Source organism: Cetorhinus maximus, chromosome 9, assembly GCF_964194155.1.
Source record: "Cetorhinus maximus chromosome 9, sCetMax3.hap1.1, whole genome shotgun sequence".
NCBI classification, from domain to species: domain Eukaryota; kingdom Metazoa; phylum Chordata; class Chondrichthyes; order Lamniformes; family Cetorhinidae; genus Cetorhinus; species Cetorhinus maximus.
This window is the reverse complement of record NC_135887.1, coordinates 30545058-30566759: the sequence shown is the minus strand read 5'-3', so window position 1 is coordinate 30566759 and position 21702 is coordinate 30545058. Positions and strand designations below refer to the sequence as shown.

Sequence of the window (21702 nt, the reverse complement as noted above, 5' to 3'; positions counted from 1 at the left end):
CCTATGGAATCTCAGACCAGGCCTTATCTGAATGGCATGTCTTTTTTTATATATTCGTTCATGGGATGTGGGCATTGATGGCTAGGGAAGCATTTATTGCCCATCCCTAATTGCCCTTGTTCAGAGGGCATTTAAGAGTCAACCACCTTCCTGTGGGTCTGGAGTCACATGTAGGTCAGACCAGGTAAGGCAACAGGACATTAGTGGCCAGATAGGTTTTTACAACAATCAGCAATGGTTTCACCATCAGACTTTTAATTCCAGATTTTTATTGAATTCAAATTTGCCGTGGTTGGATTCGAACCCGTGTCCCTAGAGCATTACCCTGGGTCTCTGGAATACTAGTTCAGTAACAATGCCACTGTGCCACCACGTGTGTAGTTTGTTCTTTGTCCAATCAACTGAAGTCTGGAGACAACCCGTGAGAATCACAGTGAAGGTGAATTGCAGGCCTTCATCATGAAGTGAAGTTTCTGCATCATTATTCATATAAAATGTCCTCTTCCTATCCTGTGCATGAAATTACATCATTTTTTAAACTTTAATTTTAATACATTTTAATTTTTAAAAAATGATTAGACTCCATTTTGTGGCTGTTGCAAGAATCTCTCACTATGAGATCACTCAAAGTTTGGAGCTTTAGCCACTGTTAGCCCCTTAGCAGTAGGATGGGGAGTATACATCTCCAGTGCCCTACCTGATATCTAACAATTGACCCAGAGTGCAGTTTCCCAAGCATTGGGATTTAAGTCGGTTTCCTTTCAATTCCAATGTGGAAAGCACATTCAGTACTCAGCCACACAGGCTAACATAACTAATTAAATGTATTTACACTTCAATTATACAGAAGCAACAGTATTAGACAGGGACTGCAAATTTCAGGATAATATTACTATGCCCATGTAGCCTTAAGGGATCATGCTCCACCTGAATAGAATATACTGTAGATTATATGGTTATTGTTCTTTAATCACAATCATATTGGCTGGCATCATTAACGTAGCTACATCCCCAGCTAAAGGAGAGCTGGTCTGTTCAGCATTCCAGGCCACCCATTCCCAAGGAGAGAAAGACTGAGTGCTCAAAAGTAGCTGAAGAGCACTGCATGTCAACAGCACCCTTTAGTGCACGTGGGCTCAAGGTTGTTTTGATTGCCTTATAATGTGCCAGGAGAAGACCACCCAACAATTCCCTCTCTCAAGACTATGGACACAGTATGCAGGCTATAAAATGTAACCTTACACTGGTGATATATATAAATGCAACTTGTTTGTTGTTGCTGCATGACGACAACCATGCATTTACTGTTTAATGTACTACAACACTGTACCTTTTACAGTTGCAAGTCGCATCCAGAGCTCAAGGTCTTTAAAGCTGTGCCCTGAAAACAATTATTTTAATAAAACCTAACTGCACGGTGCACTGCTGTCACGCCTGGATACACGAGGGTCACCACTATATAGGTTCTTGAGATTTACAACATCTGAATGCTAGCTCTCACAGGCCAGTTGCTCATAACAAGGAGGGAGGCTGGCTCCTCTGCAGCCACAACAGAAAGAATGGGCACTAGATAAGGACAATTGGCAGCCATGCAACTGTTCTCAGTCTTCAAAAAGGTGAGGGGAGGTAATGGCCTCATCTTCATCAAACTTTTCTTCATGCAATCATTGTAATAGAAACATTTAAACACAGCTCCACATTTACAGAAAGTCCAGCCAGGCTTTATTAGGTGCTGCCAAGGTCACCAGCAGGGTGTTGAGAAGAAGCAGCCTGGTTGCTCAGTGTTCCATAGGAAGTGATGTCAAACTCTGTGCTTATTTTGGTAGGCTGAAGGCAAAAAGAAAACACACAAGATCAGGGTTCGAATCGGTTAGGAGACGGGGTCGGATACGGTTAGGAGACGGGGTCGGATACGGTTAAGAGATGGAGGCGAGAGAAGGGGATTGACAGTAGATCATGGAGAAGGGACATACTGGGTTCACACCTGGAGAATTACTGCTCTGCTGCATTGAGGCACCTCCTTCCCCACAGGGAAAGATGGAAGGTGCTGGGCAGAGGCAACCCAAGGCCACACAAGTGATAGCGAGGGAAGGTGGGTGCCCAGACCATGCTATTATCAGGAGCAAGCAATACTTCCCTCAACTGTGGTTACACTATTAGGGAATCATCAGTCCCTCAGGCATATCTTTGTTTCAGAGGAGTTGTTACCTGCCCTAAGAGCATCGTAGTATCAGTAGCCCAGTGCCCTCTAAGTCATTTCTCCTTATTATAAATACAAGCCTACATAACAAAGTGATCATTACAGCCCATGTCCAGATTAAATGAATAGGAGATAAAACTGGAGGGAATAAAATGGCAGATGTTTTGGCACTATGGAAACAGAGGTAGATCTTACAAATCTGCATGGTTGGTACTGAGCATCACCATAGAGCAGGAATGGAGGCTCTAAGCTCTGCAACACCTGCTTTAGATTCCCTGCCCCAGAGCATCTTCTGTAGAACAAACATGTCTTTTAAAAGACGGCAACAGCGTTTAAATGAATTTCAGAAAACACTTCCTGCCCATGAAACTGCTCAGTGAAGAGAGCAATCCTTAAGGGGCGATCCTATCTCTCACATAATGCCCCAGCTCCCAATTTTTTGCTTAAATCGAGATGCCCCAGCTAATGGCAAAGGCCCACAGTACGGGGTGAAAAGGGGGACTGATGAGAGTAAGTTGAACAGTATTTGTTAGTGATTTTCCCAACTTGTGTTTCAATATAAAATAACAATAGAAAATGCATCTGTGGAGAGAGAAACAGAGTTAAAGTTTCAAGTCTGTATGACTCTTCTTCAGGCCTGACAAGAGGTAGTAATATATGGGTTTTATGTGAGAACAGGTTACTTACTGGCTCTGGGGGTGGGCGGGGGGTGAACAGGTTACAGACTGGCCCTGGGGGTGGGCGGGGGGAGAACAGGTTACAGACTGGCCCCTGGGGGTGGGCGGGGGGAGAACAGGTTACAGACTGGCCCTGGGGGTGGGCAGGGGGAGAACAGGTTACAGACTGGCCCTGGGGGTGGGCGGGGGGAGAACAGGTTACAGACTGGCCCCTGGGGATGGACGGGGGGGAGAGCAGGTTACAGACTGGCCCTGGGGGTGGGGGGGGGGGGGGGGGGGTGAACAGGCTACAGACTGGCCCTGGGGGTGGGCAGGGGGGGACAGGTTACAGACTGGCCCTGGGGGTGGGCAGGGGGAGAACAGGTTACAGACTGGCCCTGGGGGTGGGCGGGGGTAGAACAGGTTACAGACTGGCCCTGGGGGTGGGTGGGTGGGCGGGCGGGGGTGAACAGGTTACAGACTGGCCCTGAGGGTGGGCGGGGGGGGAGAACAGGTTACAGACTGGCCCTGGGGGTGGGCGGGGGGGGGAGAACAGGTTACAGACTGGCCTTGGGGATGGGCGGGGAAAAAACAGGTTACAGACTGGCCTTGGGGATGGGCAGGGGGAGAACAGGTTACAGACAGGTCCTTGGAGGTACTTGTAAAAAGGAGGAGTGACAGAAAAATAAGGAGTACTATAGTTTTTGGTTGTGGGAAAGGAAGAGTGTGACCAAGAGAGAGAGTAAGAGAAAGAAAAAGAGAGGGACAGAAAGAAGACAATATAATATGTCTTGTGGGCCAATCTTGCAAGCTGCTGGCTCAGAGTTGGAATGGGAGTTTGGGTGCCCACCCTGCACACCTTTGACTTTCCATACAGCAAGCACAACCCACCCACCTGCCGGGATGATTTCAGTATAGTTGCGCTGCGCTTCACGGAATGTGGACCCACTCCTTCTGTCCTGTGCTGGAGCAGGATGCGGATGTTGGGAACGTAACTCCACGAGCGTCCTAGAGCTGGCTTCACACCCCCACCAGTGTCCTGGACGACACAGTTTGTCACCTGACAAGTGGGAACAGTCAATGAAAACAGATTACCCAGTCATTATCTCATTGCTGTTATGGGAGCTTGCTGTGCGAAAATTGGCTGCCATATTTCCTACAACAGTAACCACACTTCATTGGCCGTGAGGCACCTTGTCCAGAGATCCTGAAAGGCGCTATACAAATTAAAGTCTTTTTTCTCTTTAACAGCAACCCAGCAAAAACCACTGCCTTAGGAAGGGAAGGAAGCTTAACAAATGCACAAATGAGCAGAGATGGATAAAAATCGTAATCATAGAACACAACACTAACATATTTATACAGCGTCTTTAACATGAAAAACATCCCTAGCGCTACACAGGCACAGTATAAAACAAAATATGACACCCAGCTACATATGGAGATATTAGGGCAGATGACCAAATGCTTGGTCAAAGAAGTAGGTTTTAAGGAGTATCTTAAAGGAGAAAAGCGAGGTAGAGAGGTGGAGGGAAGGAATTCCAGAGTTTAGGGCCTCGGCAGCTGAAGGCACAGCCCAGTGGTGGAGCGATTAAAATTGGGGATGCTCACAATGTCAGAATTAGATGAGTGCAGATGTCTGGAAGTGTTGTGGAGCTGGAGGAGTTAACAGAGCTGAGGAGGGGCGAGGTCATGGAGGGATTTGAAAACAAGGATGAGAATTTTAAAATCAAGACGTTGCTCGACTGAGAGCCAACGTAGATCAGCGAGCGCAGGGGTGATAGGGGAGCGGGATTTGGCGCAAGTTAAGACACAGGCAGGAGAGTTTGGATGGCCTCGAGTTTACAGGGGGTAGAATGTGGAAAACTGGCCAGGAAAACTTTGGAATGGGCAAGTCTAGAGGCAAAAATGGCATGAATTAGGGTTTCAGCAGCAGATAAGCTGAGACAAGGGTGCAGTCAGGTGATGTTACTGAGGTGGAAATATATGGTCTTAGTGATGGTGTGAATATATTGTCAGATGCTCATCTCAGGGTCAAATATGACACCAAAGCTGTGAATAGACTGGTTTAGTTTCAGGCGGGGAGAGGGTGGAGTTGGTAGCTAGGGAACAGAGTTTGGAGTGGGACCAAAAACAATGGCTTCAGTCATCTCAATATTTAATTGCAGAAACTTTCTGCCCATCCAATACTGGATGTTGGATATGCAACCTGACAATGTAGCACAGAAGGAGGCCATTCAGCCCATTGTACCAGTCCCGGCTCTTTGAAAGAGCTATCCAATTAATCTCACTCCCCTACTCTTCCCCCATAGCCCTGCCAATTTTCTCTTACAGATATTTATTCACTTGAAAATTAGTAAAGATCTGCTTCCATCATCCATTCCAGATCATAATAATTCACTGCATAAGATCAATTCTCATCTTACCTCTGGTTCTTTTGCCAATTTTTCTAAATCCTTGTCCTTTGATCACTGACCCATCTTCCAGTGAAAACTGTTTCTCCTCGTTTACTCCATCAAACCCCTTCATGATTTTGGTCACCTCTATTAAATCTCCTCATAACGTTCTCTACTTTAAGCAGAGCAATCCCATCTCCTCCAGTGTCTCCAAATAAATGAAGTCCCTCAACTTTGGTACGATTCTGGTAAATCCTCTTTGCGCCACAATAATCAAAGTTTTGGATAATGCTTTTTCACTGTTACATCAAAATCCCACTCAACCATTTATTTTGAAGTAAACAGGTCATAGTGTACTCACTATTACAGCGACGCCCAGCTCTCTGGCCATAGTCTTCAATTCCCTCGCAAGTTGCATCATGAGAGACATGCCTAAAAAAATAAAACCCAAAGACACAAGGAGCAAAGAGTTTGACCACTCTAAACTTCAGCTTCAGTGTTGGGAGTCAAAGCCAGCACTGTAGGGCATGAGGGATCCTTAGCATTCACATTGCAAAATGGAGTTTGGTGTTCATCTCTTCATCTGGTTACCTCTATAAAACGTTTTACTCCCAAAAAGTCTGGATAAAGGAAGCTCTGTGCAAGATTCCTTAAGCACTGGTGGGTACTTGCCCACTGGGGGAGTGGCTGAATCTGAGATCTAGGGGGCAGGGGTCTCAGTCCTCAACCCAGGAAGATGAATTTCAGGCTTTTTGGATCCCACTATAAGGGGGGCCTATTAATTATAGTTGAGGTTCCTTAGATTTCTTTCCCTGAAGGACATTGGTGCAATTCAGTTTATACGAGTCATTTTCCTGGTGTCAGCCACGGATTACCATGCTTAATGAATTCAATTTTCCAAATGGCCTCAGTGAGAGTTAACTCATGAGCTCTAGGTTGCTAATCTAATTATCTGCACTGAGGTATGCCATCCTATTGAACTTCAGGCTCTTCCTGGACTGGCACCTTCGGTTAACCCATTACTTCTGCTTGGCTTGACTATTCCCCTCCACCTGGATCTTCTCCAGCTTATCCAGCCAGGGTATGGAGGAAGCGTGTAGCCAGCTGGTCCCTGTGCTCGGCATTCCTCAGCTTGAGCAGCACAAGCAGCTGAGGCTTCCGTCCTCCTCAACACTTTGTAAATCCCCAATAACTCATACCTAGAGTTGCCAACACTGGTTGGATTATCACATGGCCTCTAGCCACACTCTCACCATTGGTCTCCCAACAGGTGCAACCTGGCACTGCATTGCCACCCCGCAACAAGCACATAAATAGACTCATCATCCGATTGGATGATTCTTTACTGTTAATTGGATAGTCTTTCCCCTCCCCCACCCCATCTGCAATATTTTATAAACTAAGAAAAGAATAACAGCACAATTTATTTAATGTTCCCATGATTTCTCACCAGGATTGCTCACAGGACTGACTTGGAAATTAATCTTCAATTCCTGGAGGTTTGGTAACCCTTCCCTCATCATGCATGGTTGACACCCCTACCACAGATCTAGCTCCTCATCCCATTGCCTGTACACTCCCAGCCGCCTGCTGTTGCTCACAGGAACTCATGTCTCACTTATTCCCTTTGTCTTGCAAATCAGAGGCCTCTTCAGCGTGGGAGAAAACAAGTCCAAGCTCATCACTTTAATCAGTTCCTGGGAGCTGAAGTTGCTGCTATAGTGTCCCTATCCTGCATCCCTGTGTTCTGCCTGCCATCTCTATAGGGAGAGATTCATAGCCGATCTCCTCCCAGGTCAATGTTGCACTTAACATAGCCACTATATACCTAGGAATAGGACTGGGCATCTAGCCCCTTGAGTCTTTTCAGCAACTATTCAATTAGATCTAGGCTGATTTGTCTCTTGATTCCAGTTACCTGCCTTGGTTATATATCTTTGATACTCCCAACTAACAAAAATCTATCTGTCTCAGTTTGGAAGTTTCAATTAACCTGGGTCAACAGCTTTATGGGGGAGAGTTTTCCAGATTTCTACTGCCCTTTGTGTGAAGAAATGCTTCCTCACATCACCCCTGCTCAGCCTGGCTCTAATTTTAAGCTTATGCCACTTTGTTCTGGACTCTCACCAGAGAAAATAATTGCTCTCTCTCTCTCTCTATACCTTATTGATTCTTTTAATCATCTTAAACACCTTAATTAGGTCTCCCCTTAATCTTCTATGCTCAAGAGAATACAAGCCAAGTCCATGCAACCTATTCTTATAACCTTTTTAGTCCTGGTACACAAGGAGCTGGGTCTCTCCGTGCATTCACAAAGATAGGCAGCAAGTCAGAAGATTGGAAAGAGTATAAAGAACAGCAAAGAATGACAAAAAGATTAATAAGGAGGGAAAAATTAGAGTGCGAGAGAAAGCTAGCTAGTAATGTTAAGACAGATAGTAAGAGTTTCTATAGATATTTAAATAAGAGCTAACAATGTGAGCATTGGTCCTATATAGAGTGTGTCTGGGGAATTGATAATGGAGAGTAGGGAGATGGCGGATGAATTAAACAGGTATTTTGCTTCGGTCTTCACTATACAGGACACAGGTAACATCCTGGAAATAGTTGTAAATCAGGAAACGGAAGGGAGAGAGGAACTCGGGAAAATTACAATCACCAGGGAAGTGGTATTGAGCAAATTGTTGGAGCTGCGGGCTGACAAATCCCCAGGTCCGGATGGACCTCGTCCTACGGTCTTGAGAGTGGCGAGTGAGATAGTCAATGCACTGGTTTTAATTTTCCAAAATTCCCTAGATTCAGGGAAGGTTCCATTATATTGGACAATAGCAAATGTATTCTTTATTCAAAAAGGGAGACAGAAAGCAGGAAACTACAGACCAGTTAGCCTAACATCTGTCATAGGGAAAATGTTAGAAGCTATTATTAAATATGTTATAGCAGGGCACTTAGAAAAATTCAAGGCAATCGGGCAGAGTCAACATGGTTTTGTCAAAGGGAAATCATGCTTAACCAATTTATTGGAGTTCTCTGAAGGAGTCACATGTGCTGTGGATAAAGGGGAACCGGTAGATGTACTGTACTTAGATTTCTAGAAGGCAGGATGAAGTGCCACGTCAAAGGTTATTGCGGAAAATAAAAGTTCATGGTGTAGGGGGTAACATATTGGCATGGATAGAAGATTGGCTAGCTAACAGGAGGCAGAGAGTTGGCATAAATGTGTCTTTTTCTGTTTGGCAGGATGTGACGAGTGGTGTGCCAAAGGAATCAGTGCTGGGGCCTCAACTTTTTACAATTTATATAAATGACTTGGATCAAGGGACCGAAGGAATGGTTGCTAAATTTGCTGATGACACAAAGATAGGTAGGAAAGTAAATTGTGAAGAGGGCGTAAGGAGGCTACAAAGTGACATAGATAGGTTAAGTGAGTGGGCAAAGATCTAGCAAATGGAGAATAATGTGGGCAAATGTGAAATCGTTCATTTTGGCAGGAAGGATAAAAAAGAAACATATTATCTAAATGGTGAGAGATTGCAGAGCTCTGAGATTCAGAGGGATCTGGGTGTCCGCGTGCAAGAATCACAAAAGGTTAATATGCAGGTACAGTAAGTAATTAGGAAAGCTAAAAGAGTGTTACCATTTATTGTGAGGGGAATTGATTACAAAAGTAGGGAGGTTATGCTTAAGTTGTACAGCGCACAGGTGAGACCACATCTGGAGTATTGTGTACAGTATTGGTCTCCTCATTTAAAGAAGGGTGTAAATGTGTTAGAAGCAGTTCAGAGAAGGTTTACGAGACTAACACCAGGAATGGGCAGGTGGTTTTATGAGGAAAGGCTGGACAGGTTAGGCTAGGAGCCACTGGAATTTAGAAGAGTAAGAGGCAACTTAATTGAAACCTTTAAGATCCTAAAGGGGTCTTGACAGGATGGATCTGAAGAGGATTTTTCCTCTTGTGGGAGAATCCAGAACTAGGGGTCACTGTTTAAAAATAAGAGGTTGCTCATTTAAGACAGAGATGAGGAGAAATTTTTTCTCTCAGAGGGTAGTGAGTCTTTGGAATGCTCTTCCTCAAAAGGCAGTGGAAGCAGAGTCTTTGAATATTTTTAAGGCAGAGCTAGGTAGATTCTTGATTAACAAGGGGGTGAAAGGCTATTGGGGATAGGCAGGAACACGGGGTTGAGGTTACATTCAGATCAGCCATGATCTTATTGAATGGCGGAGCAGGCTTGAGGCCGAATGGCCTACTCCTAATTCTTATGTTCGTATATCCTGCCCTCTAGTGGCGCAGCTGAGACAGTCAGTTCACTGTAGGAGGGGAGCTGCAGAGACAGATCTGCAACCTGGTTTCCCAGCACAGTGGCCCCTCATTCGTTACATTTAATCCAATGAAGCTGGATAGAACCAGCCCACTTGAACGGAGCCTTTCACACAATATCTCACCTTCCAGCTGGTGACCGCCCAAAATGGAGGAGAGTACAGCGGAGACAGAATCGATCACAACAGCTTTTACTGAACTGCGAGCGCCTGACACCTGTGGAAGCAGTAAAACCTGTCAGCAATAAAATCACCATCACACAATGAAACGGCATCATTGAGGTGGGAGGCATGGAATCTCGAGTGGAACCATCATGTTCGGGTGAATGGGGTGGGGAACAGGCCTCGTGTAAGAGACTAGGGAAGGTGACGAATAGGTGTGTGTACTTCAGTACCCTGATATTCCTAATCTGCACCCTCCCCTCACTCCACTCCCTCTCCCTACCTGCCTCTGACACTTCCTACCTGGCGTGTGAAGCTCATCCTGAGGTCCTGCAGTACGTCCAGCAATCGGTACACTTCAAACACACGCACCACCTCTATCCTCTGGAGAGCTTCACTCTGCAAAATATAGCAGGGGGGAAAGAGATAAAGAGGGGATGTGATTAAGGAGAGAGGGTAGCAAGGAGGAAAGAGAAAACAAAGAGAGCTTTGCATTTATCTAGCACCTATCATGTCTCTGGATGTACCCCAAAGTTTTATGCAGTCAATTTTTAAACCGTCATTTTTTTTTGAAGATAAGGGAATATAGAGGTAAGCGAGAGAGTAACAGAGTGCGAGCTGAACCTACTCGTACCTGTCCTTCCATGCCGTCAACCTGGTTTTGAATCAGATGCAGGAGACGAGAGGCAGTCAGTCCCCCAGTCGAATCAATGTAGAGGACTTTCTGCTTCAGCCCACACGATATGTTCACTGCTAAACTGAGGCACACCTTTAACAGGAAGGAATAAGAGAGGTTAAACTATGTGGATCCACATGAACTTTTGCTTGTAGCTCCTGGATCTTCCCGAGTACATCTTGTAAAACTGAGGTGTATTTTTGTAGTTGTTCAGGTAGCCCACTGGCTCTAAGCTGGAAGATCTGAGCCCAATCCATTTTAATTTTTTTCAGCCAGTTTTGGCCATGGAGGCTTGGCCCCTCACCTGCTACCACCATCGAGGGTAATTTTACTGATTGACTTCCGTACTGTACAATAACCCTGCTTATACCCTTGATTTTGATGTCTTCTTCCGTGTAAGTTATCAATTTGGCATCTGTTTTTTTCCAAATCTAATTTACATTTTCCATAATTCGGGTATTTGAAGGTGTGCTCACCTATCACAGTAGTGGAAGCTCCTCTGTCCATTCTGATACATCTACCATTCACTCTCACTGTTACATTGACTGGTTCAGTTCTTCCTACCTTTAGATTATACAATGAATAAATATCTGAATCTGTAACTTCAGGCTCTTCTACGTTATGGATCTCACGGGGTTTTGTTTCTTTTGATTGAAAGTCTGCCTGATTCTATCCTTGCAATGCCTCATGAGGTGTCCATTTTGATGACAGTAAAAACAATTGAATTTTTTAAACTTCCATTCATTGCAAGGTTGTCTGCTTCCACCTCTGTTACCATTATTCTATGTTTTCGCTGCTAAGTCATTTCTTTTTATTTGTCTGCAAGCGGTGGCTGCTTCCTGCTTCTCATCAGAGCTGTGCATTTTCGCGCCCTTTTTGGCTGGGGCTCCCCGCCCAATGTGGAGGATGACGCCATTTTGCACTCCCTCTATGGCTTTCGTGTCCCTCACTGCGCTTTCCATGGTCAGTGCTATCTCTAGCGCCTTCTGAAAATCCAAATTTGTTTCAGACAGTAATCTCTTTTGAATCATACCTACATTTATACTGCACACCAAATGATCTCTAAGCATATCATTTATAGATGTACCAGACTCACAATATTCGGCTAAGTGTTTCAGGCTTGTCACATAACAAGCAACTGTCTCCCCAGGGGCTCGATTTCTTGTGGTTAAATTTGAACCATTGCATCGTTACTGAGGGCTTGGGAAAGGTAATGACTCTTCACAAGGTTCACCAAGTCATTAAAACTTTTCCAATCCGGGGCACTGGGTGCCGACAAACTTCGAATCAATCCGTAGGTCTCACTCCCACATGTGGATGAGAGCTCGCCTCTTCTCCCCCACAATTGTGGGTAGCTTGGAAAAAGAATGCGAGGCGTTCAACATAATGAGACCAATCGTCCACGGTTGGGTCAAAAGAATCAACCCTTCCAAGAACGTGGCACGCTTCGAGGGGACTGCTGCGACGATCAGGACGGAAATTCTACTTGAAATTACCGTGCGAGGTACGGTCCGATTTCGGTTCACTTGATTTCCTTCCTGGCTTTTTCCTCGTCGCCAGTTTGTTGGATCCTGGCCACTAGCTTATTTGGATTAATGGATCCGAGTTGCACACTTGGGATGGCTGAGTTGGTACCATAGACAGAGTAGGTCAGCAGACAGTTCTTATGTAGAAAACACTCTATTTAGTTACAAAGGAACTCAGCAGCTACACTCATGTGCTTACAATTCAAACCCTGTCTCCACATTACAGACTCTAACTCTAAACTACTGACTACTAAGGTAGCCCGCACTACTCTGCTACTGGATACTAAGATCATGTGATCTTCCATCATAACATTCTTCTTAAAGGTATATTACACATCAGATTACCACACCATGGAAACACACACTCACTCCCTGCCCATTGATGTAGGTACGATGAAACTCAGGAGAATTTTAGATTGCGCCAGGGGTCCCTTCAGACCTCGGTGTAAACTTCAGGACAACTTCATCCCCCTCTCTAGTGGTTGCCCCACAGCCATTTAACGTTCGGTAGGGTGTGAATTGGGTCAGGCGACACTTCCATCCCCATCTGGGGAGGAAGTCCCGCCTCTGAGAGCCGCTGGCCAATTAAATGGCTGGCAGCTCTTTGGTCCCAGAAGCACCATTGAGAGCGGCGGCCACGGCTGGGGCTGCAGCCAGTCCCTGACAGCGATCTTCAATAGAGCTGGATGGGGAGTCAAATTAACCCCGGCGGAGGGGGGGGGGTTCAGGGGGCCTGGTAAGGGGGTTGAGACAGCAGGGTTGGCAGGCTGGGCAAATGGGGAGGATAGAAGTCTGTTGGGAGGGTGGGGTTGGTCTCTGATGGGCCTAGAGTCCCCGAAAGGAGGTACCCCTCCCCTTGCCCATCAGCAGCCCGAGCAGTGAGAGTTGCTGTGCTTCCCATATGGCGTTGACCTCCACCCAACACGGCGGGGGTGGGGTGGGGGAAGAGTGGCCAATAATTGGTAATATTCATGTCATATTGCAGCAGGGGTGGGGGATAGGCACCAGGAACAGTATTCATGGCATTACGCCCAATTCTATAAACCCTGCCTACCTTCACACCCACCCCTGTCGGAGTTTGAATGTCTGCCCCAAGTCTGAGGATGAGCATTTAAAAGGCCTCGGTCAAAGGGAGAGGAAGCCATTCAACTCCTTCCTGCTTCTAGCTGGTATGTTTGTATAATATTTGTGAGGCAGAGCTAGATAGATTCTGGATTAATAAGAGGGTGAATTATCAGGGATAGGCAGGGGGTTACAATCAGTTCAGTCATGGTCTTACTGAATGGTGGAGCAGGCTTGAAGGGCCGAGTGGCCTACTCCTGCTTCATGTTCGTACGTTCCTTGAGCCTGCTCCGCTTTTCAATGAGATCATGGCTGATCTATACTTCAACTCCTTATCCCAAGATAATTTTCCCAATAAAAATCTACTGATCTCAGTCTTGAAAGCTTCAATTGTTCCAGCATCTACAGCCTTTTGGGCAAAGGGAGTTCTGGATTTCCACTACCCTTTGCGTGAAAAAGTGTTTCTTGGTTTCGGTCCTGAATGGCTGAGCTCTAATTCTAAGATTACCTAAGATTATCTTCCCTTTTCCTCTGATTCTCCCATCAGAGGGAATAGTTTCTCTGCATCTACCCTTGGTTTAAACATTTTAATCACCTCAATCAGATCATCCTTCTATAATAAAGGTAATACAAGCCAAGTCTATGGGACATGCCCTCATAATTTAATCCTCTAATCCTGGTATCATTCTAGTGAATCTCTACTACATGCACTCACAGGCCAATGTATCCTTCCTGAGGTGTGTTGCCCATATTCTTGGTAAGTGAGCAACCAAGGCTCCAAGTGTAGGGCTCGGCCAAGGATAAATAGTGTAGGAGAGGATGAGCCAACCAATGATGGGTGGTATCAAGTTTGGATTTTAAAAGTCTGTAGATTGTAAGCGTAAACAGAGACTGAGGGAGGTGAATCATAAGGCAGTTTTGAAGTTCTGGGAAAGAATGAGTGCTTAATTCTTTACTCCCTCACTGGATATTGGCGTCACTGGCTAGGCCAGCATTAGTTGCCCATCCCTAATTGCCCCTGAGAAGGTGGCGTGGAGCTGCTTTCTTGAAGCGCTGCAGTCCATGTGGGAATTGTGGTATTGGTGTTTATGCCAATGGTTCCTCAATGCCAGTCATGGGAAGCCTTGGCTAAATGCAAAATGCCTGTGACTCACTAAGATCAGCAATCCAGAAGACCTGTTTCTGGCAATCAGTCCATGAACACGGTGAGGAAGTGGTGTGAGGAATGAAATTGTTAATGGATAAGTATAATTTTAACCCAGATAATCTGTAAGGACAGTAAAATATCAGTTGCGTTTAAATCATCTTTCCTGTCAAAGGTTGAATGGTTCTCACCTGTGTCTTCCCAGTGCCTGGCGCTCCAACAAACTCTGTCAGCTCTCCAGTGTAAAGGCCCGAGTCCAGCAACGAGTCCAATCTGCAGAGACCACAGGAATCAAAGCCACAATAACATTTAAAAAACTGGAAGCCACGGTCAGAGGGAGTCCAAGCCCAAACTCCTCATGGTTTCAGCAATAGAAAGTAATGGAGTAAGAACATTATTCAAGATCAATGGGCAGAATGGTCTCCCTCAACTTAATAACATTTATTACCTACTTCTAGATTGGCACTGGGACGGGAAACAGGAGACCAGTAGCTGTCATCCAGCTCCCTGTACTCACTGCTAAATCCAGTTCCCCTGTTCACTCTGCTAAATCCAGCTCCCCCGTTCACTCTGCTAAATCCAGCTGCTCTGTTCACACTGCTAAATCCAGTTCCCCTGTTCACTCTGCTAAATCCAGCTGCCCTGTTCACACTGCTAAATCCAGTTCCCCTGTTCACTCTGCTAAATCCAGCTCCCCCGTTCACTCTGCTAAATCCAGTTCCCCTGTTCACTCTGCTAAATCCAGCTGCCCTGTTCACTCTGCTAAATCCAGCTGCCCTGTTCACACTGCTAAATCCAGTTCCCCTGTTCACTCTGCTAAATCCAGCTGCCCTGTTCACACTGCTAAATCCAGTTCCCCTGTTCACACTGCTAAATCCAGTTCCCCTGTTCACACAGCTAAATCCAGATCCACGGTTCACACTGCTAAATCCAGCTGCCCCGTTCACACTGCTAAATCCAGCTGCCCCGTTCACACTGCTAAATCCAGCTGCCCCGTTCACACTGCTAAATCCAGCTGCCCCGTTCACACTGCTAAATCCAGATCCACGGTTCACACTGCTAAATCCAGCTGCCCCGTTCACACAGCTAAATCCAGATCCACGGTTCACACAGCTAAATCCAGCTCCCCCGTTCGCACAGCTAAATCCAGCTGCCCTGTTCACTCTGCTAAATCCAGCTGCCCCGTTCACTCTGCTAAATCCAGCTCCCCTGTTCACACAGCTAAATCCAGCTGCCCCGTTCACACTGCTAAATCCAGCTGCCCCGTTCACACTGCTAAATCCAGCTCCCCCCATTCACACTGCTAAATCCAGCTGCCCTGTTCACACTGCTAAATCCAGCTCCCCCGTTCACACTGCTAAATCCAGCTCCCCCGTTCATTCTGCTAAATCCAGCTGCCCCGTTCACACAGCTAAATCCAGATTCGCTGTTCACACTGCTAAATCCTGCTGCCCCGTTCACACTGATAAATCCAGCTCCCCCGTTCACTCTGCTAAATCCAGCTCCCCCGTTCACACAGCTAAATCCAGCTCCCCCGTTCACACTGCTAAATCCAGCTCCCCCGTTCATTCTGCTAAATCCAGCTCCCCCGTTCATTCTGCTAAATCCAGCTCCCCCCATTCACACAGCTAAATCCAGCTCCCCCCATTCACACAGCTAAATCCAGCTCCCCTGTTCATTCTGCTAAATCCAGCTCCCCCCATTCACACAGCTAAATCCAGCTCCCCTGTTCATTCTGCTAAATCCAGCTCCCCCCATTCACACAGCTAAATCCAGCTCCCCCCATTCACACTGCTAAATCCAGCTCCCCCCATTCACTCTGCTAAATCCAGCTCCCCCGTTCATTCTGCTAAATCCAGCTCCCCCCATTCACACAGCTAAATCCAGCTCCCCCGTTCACACAGCTAAATCCAGCTCCCCTGTTCACACAGCTAAATCCAGCTCCCCCGTTCACACTGCTAAATCCAGCTCCCCCGTTCACACAGCTAAATCCAGCTCCCCTGTTCACACTGCTAAATCCAGCTCCCCTGTTCACACTGCTAAATCCAGCTGCCCCGTTCACACAGCTAAATCCAGCTCCCCTGTTCACACAGCTAAATCCAGCTCCCCTGTTCACACAGCTAAATCCAGCTCCCCTGTTCACACAGCTAAATCCAGCTCCCCTGTTCACACAGCTAAATCCAGCTCCCCTGTTCACACAGCTAAATCCAGCTCCCCCGTTCACACAGCTAAATCCAGCTGCCCCGTTCACACAGCTAAATCCAGCTCCCCCGTTCACACAGCTAAATCCAGCTCCCCCGTTCACACAGCTAAATCCAGCTCCCCCATTCACACAGCTAAATCCAGCTGCCCCATTCACTCTGCTAAATCCAGCTCCCCCATTCACACTGCTAAATCCAGCTCTCCTGTTAACATTGCTAAATCCAGCTGCCCCGTTCACACTGCTAAATCCAGCTCCCCTGTTCCCTCTGCTAAATCCAGCTCCCCCGTTCACACTGCTAAATCCAGCTCTCCCGTTCACTCTGCTAAATCCAGCTCCCCTGTTTACTCTGCTAAATCCAGATCCCCTGTTCCCTCTGCTAAATCCAGCTCCCCCGTTCACTCTGCTAAATCCAGCTCCCCAGTTCACTCTGCTAAATCCAGCTCCCCAGTTCACTCTGCTAAATCCAGCTGCCCTGTTCACACAGCTAAATCCAGCTCCCCCGTTCACTCTGCTAAATCCAGCTCCCCCGTTCACTCTGCTAAATCCAGCTCCCCAGTTCACTCTGTTAAATCCAGCTCCCCCGTTCACACAGCTAAATCCAGCTGCCCCGTTCACACAGCTAAATCCAGCTCCCCCGTTCACACAGCTAAATCCAGCTCCCCCGTTCGCACAGCTAAATCCAGCTCCCCCGTTCATACTGCTAAATCCAGCTCCCCCGTTCACACAGCTAAATCCAGCTCCCCTGTTCGCACAGCTAAATCCAGCTCCCCCGTTCGCACTGCTAAATCCAGCTCCCCCGTTCGCACTGCTAAATCCAGCTCCCCCGTTCACACTGCTAAATCCAGCTCCCCCATTCGCACTGCTAAATCTAGATCCGCTGTTCTTATTTGTGCTCTGATTAGACAGGCATTTTTGGTGTCATCTGATGTGCGCTATTTTTAGGAATCTGGCTCAGGGAATCTGTCTTCCAAGATTCAAACCAAGTAAACCCGAAAAGAGCTGCACAGGGCACACTGTTCCTGCTGTCCACTCCTGGTCTCTTTCCAATGTCAGCTATAGATTACAGTGATTGAAACAAAATGGCAGATATATACAAATCATATGAAAATGTAAACAAACCATCTAGGCTTCACATCACATAGCTGAAACAAAATTAAAAGGCAGAGTCACAGAAGGAGTTGCAAATAGATAATGCATTTATATCTGCAGAGACAGACAGTGAAACCTTAAGGAACAAGTAGGTAAGATAGTAGAATGTTATCATTTATTGCGAGGGGAATTGAATACAAAAGTAGGGAGGTTTGCTTCAGTTATACTGGGCACTAGTGAGACCACATCTGGAGTACGCTGTACACTATTGCTCTTATTTAAAGAAGCATGTAAATGCGTTAGAAGCAGTTCAGAGAAAGTTTACCAGACTAACATCTGGAATGGGAGAGATGTCTTATGAGGAAAGTTTGGACAGGCTAGGTTTGCATCAGCTGGAGTTTAGAGGAATAAGAGGCAACTTGATTGAAACATATGAGATCCTGAGAGGTCTTGACGGGGTGGATGTGGAGAGAATGTTTCTTGTTGTAGGAGAATCAAGAACTAGGGGTCACTGTTTAAAATTAACGGGTTGCCCATTTAAAACGAAGATGAGGCGAAATGTTTTCTCTCAGAGGGTTGAGTGTCTTTGGAACTCTCTTCCTGAAAAGGCGGAGGAAGCAGAGTATTTTTAAGGCACAGGTGGATAGATTATTGGTAAGCAAGGGGATGATAGGTTATTGGGGGTAGAGGGGATGCAGATTTGAAGTTACCATCAGATCAGCCATGAACTTATTAAACAGTGGAGTAGGCTCGAGGGGCTGAATGGCCTACTCCTGCTCCTTGTTCATATGTATGTTCATATGTTCATGATTCAAGTCAGTGTTTACTCCAGCTATCATAATGTACCGAACCAGGTAGGAGAGGTACTCTGTTAATGGGGAATGAATATAGGGCACAAGCAGCCTGTTATTGGAGAACGAATATAGTGCAAAGCAGCCTGTTAATGGGAATAAATACAGGACACACAGGATGGTAAAGAATAAATAGAGAACACTAAATAACCTGTTACTGGGTTTTGGTGAGCCTGCATTCTACACCAATCCCTGCTGGCCTCAGATCCACACGGGCCATTGGCCCAGTTATACTTCTACACAAGTTAAAAGGTTTCTTTTGTCATCTAAAACCTATTAGTCGGTTTTCATCGTTTCATGATATCCTTACAAAATCCAGGAAAGCTACAAGCAATGCAAGAAGGCCACAGGGCACTTGCGTATTAGTAAGGTAAACCTCAGACTCTCTGTATGTTATTTATCCTCAGTTCCTCCTGAAATGTCCTGCCTGTGTGTGAATGAGAACCAGGGAAAACAAGAAAGGGCATGGCACAGGTTCACCATAAATGAAACTGGGTCTTAAGGGGTTAAATTATGATGACAGGTTGCATAAACTTAGCCGATATCCCCTGAATTTAGAAGGGGCGGGGGTGACATAACTGAGGTTGTTTAACATAATTAAGAGTTTGATGGGATATTTGCAGGAAAGAGGTTGCTTCTGGTGGTGGAATCCAGAAAAGAAGCACATAATATTAAAATTGGATTAAGGCGATGCAGGAGCGAAATTGGGATGATTTATTCCCAGAGCGAGAGATTCTTGGGACAATTGAAAATTTCACGACTGAGACTGATAGTCCTTGGTTACGCAAGGATGTCAAGGGGTATGGAGCAAAGGCAGGTAAATGGAGTTGATTGACAGAACAGGCTCGAGGAGCTGAATGGCCTGCTCCTGTTTCTAACATACACCTTAAAGGAAAGCTGAGCTGTGTATCAGGCAGTACCTACTTCTGGTTTCCCGTCGACAAGATGGCCGTGGAACCTAGAAGTTCCTCGTAGAGATCAGCACCATTGGAAGGGAATGGGGAATACTGGGCAAGTAGCACACGCCTCACAGCGACCAGTGTCTGAGGAAAGATACCAGCGTTAACCACCAGATATTCAGATGCTACACTGAAACCCAGCAACCTAATAATCCAGATTCAAATTCCCAGCTTGGCAGTTTGAGAATTTGACTTCAGTTTAAGCCTGGTGTCTGTAAAAGTGACCCCGGGGCTGCGAAATTATTAAAAACGTAACTATTACCATAACAACTTATACCAGCCCACCAGCCTCCACATGCGAATGATCATCCTCCGCCAGTTGCGCCAACTCCAGCCTGATGCCACCTCCAGCATCCGCAGTATTGTGCTTTTAACTTATATTTACATGGTGCCTTTAACATAATGAAATGTCCCAAGGCACTTCACAGGAGCATTATAAAACAGAACGTGACACTGAGCCACTGGCATTCTTTAGGGAAGGAAACCTGCTGCCCACACCCTATACGTGACTCTAGTCCCACACCAATGTGGATAACTCTTACTTGGACTCTGAACTGGTCTTAAATCCATTCAGTTGTATCAAGTCAACAAAGGGTAACTAACGGCGGGGAATAAATGCTGACCTTGCCAGAGATGCCCACTGCCAAAGAATACATTTTTTAAAAACGGCAGCTTGAAACAGGGCTGCTCCAAACTGACTGCACCATTCATTAACTCTGGCTGATAATTCCTTTTGATCTTCAGCAACAACAGTTTAACACAAGATCTTGAACAGTAAATGGAGTGTCTTTAGAGTGACTGCTGAAGAGCTGGTACCCTCATTACCTTGTAGGAAACAGAACATTTCTGTGCCAGGTCTTCAAAATCTGCAGACACCAAGTGCATCACTGAAAAAGATGGAAGAGTGCATGAAACTGGATTAGACAGTACCACATCGTTAACCCCAAACTGGGAAGCCCTGGTGTGACACCTTCATTTAGCTAACCCGCCATTCTTGCCAGCTATCAGCATGAGCACTACCCACTTGTGTGGTACCAGGGGCAGTGATGCAATCTCACAGGCCCATGTCCAATACAACCAAGATTGACATTCTTAAAACTCAGTTCAAGTCCTTGGAACTAGCAGAGAGGGGAAACTTTTTACACCAGGATTGGAAACCAAATCCCAGATGTAAACAGTGCTAACATTTATACTGTATCTTTAGTCCAAGACACTTGCTACTTGGGGGTCAACCAGCAGATGAATATTACAACGTTAACCATTGAGAGGTAGCTTGCCAACTCTGGGGGGGTTAGGCATATTGCTGGAGGTTTTCATTACATCCTGGTTTCAAGCACCCCACCTCATATCAAACAGCCTTTTCTCACAAAGAAACAGAAGTGTTGAAAGAGAAATAAATAATGCCTCCATGATTTTTCTCCTGGGTTGCTGCCTTAGTGATATCCAGGAAACAGGGAAAAAAACTGGGAGCTATAGTCCAATCGCATGATAGTTACTGTTATCACCAATTGAATTGCAGCAAACTTAAGGCTGGCGGGATTCAGCTTGCATGGGAAGTTACTTTTGCTGGGACTGGTGACAGGCCTCCTGTTTAAAAAAAAGACTGCGTGCAGCATTCACCAGTGACTACACTTAAACGAGCCGGAAAGAGGCAGTACATACATGTAAGTCTTCCTTTGTGAGTATACCCATCAGGGAGAGGGGTAACATATGGGGTCGCTCCCTCCCTACCTGTTACTACGTTCTGGTCTTTTAACGCCTGAATGAGCTGGGCGGTGGCTCCGGGACATATCCCCTCCCGGAGGAACACCATGGCGGGGTGAGGGGCATGAATAGACTTCTATATACACAGTGTTTGCGGCCAGCTCAGCCCCAAGTCCCGGCAGTCAGGCTGACACTGCCCCACTGGGACACTTGCTTCCTCCTCTCTTTCTGATGGGAACTCCTCCACTCGTTACATTTTCCCGCCAGAAACGGACACAATCGAATTTACAGTCACAGCGTTCCAGAACCTCGTGATGTCATCGAGCTTGGTGAAAGAAAAATTGGACCAACCCGTAAATACTCGTATAATCCGGACTTTCAAAAAGATTCACCGACCGTAAATAATCAAATAAGTTGGAAATGAAATATAGGCGCTAACTGGCTACAGTAATTGATTTCCCTCTCTGACTCCCTGCTCCATAAAGTCACTCTCACAACTTTTGTAAATCCTTATTTCTGCTTTTGTCAACAATTCAGTTGCTGTCTTTTCTAGAAAGTTGACATTTTTTAAACGCGTATTGCCTTTTGGACTCTTGTTTCCACATTAAAAATCCACCCCAATAATCCATTCTAGCACTATGAAGGGGGTCAATTTTTAATGCTGTCAGATCTTCCATCCTACAGATTCTAATGAGTTGCTTGTTCTGATTGTATCCTTCCTGTAATCTTCATACTATGCACCCAAATATGTCCATCT

The 21702-nt window shown here is 46.0% G+C and overlaps 1 protein-coding gene across 5 annotated transcripts; it reads right to left on the bottom strand.

The window, feature by feature from the left end:
• Window positions 1-380: 380 nt before the first annotated feature.
• Window positions 381-21354, bottom strand: rad51d (RAD51 paralog D). 5 transcript variants are annotated; one of them, XM_078548449.1, is made up of 11 exons: window positions 20973-21267; window positions 20067-20128; window positions 19207-19325; window positions 14331-14412; window positions 10366-10500; window positions 10035-10130; window positions 9696-9786; window positions 5614-5684; window positions 3752-3916; window positions 1705-1827; window positions 381-510 (listed from the first exon to the last, which is right to left on the bottom strand). In XM_078548449.1, the coding sequence occupies exons 1-10, from the start codon at window positions 21052-21054 to the stop codon at window positions 1726-1728; spliced, it is 1005 nt and encodes a 334-aa protein (XP_078404575.1). In that variant the 5' UTR covers window positions 21055-21267; the 3' UTR covers window positions 381-510; window positions 1705-1725. The 5 variants fall into 5 exon arrangements, 4 of the variants coding, with proteins under 4 accessions (XP_078404575.1, XP_078404576.1, XP_078404574.1 ...); XR_013577525.1 differs by lacking the exon at window positions 5614-5684 and having other exon boundaries at window positions 20973-21211; XM_078548450.1 differs by lacking the exons at window positions 381-510; window positions 20973-21267 and adding an exon at window positions 21297-21354 and having other exon boundaries at window positions 1696-1827.
• Window positions 21355-21702: the final 348 nt, after the last annotated feature.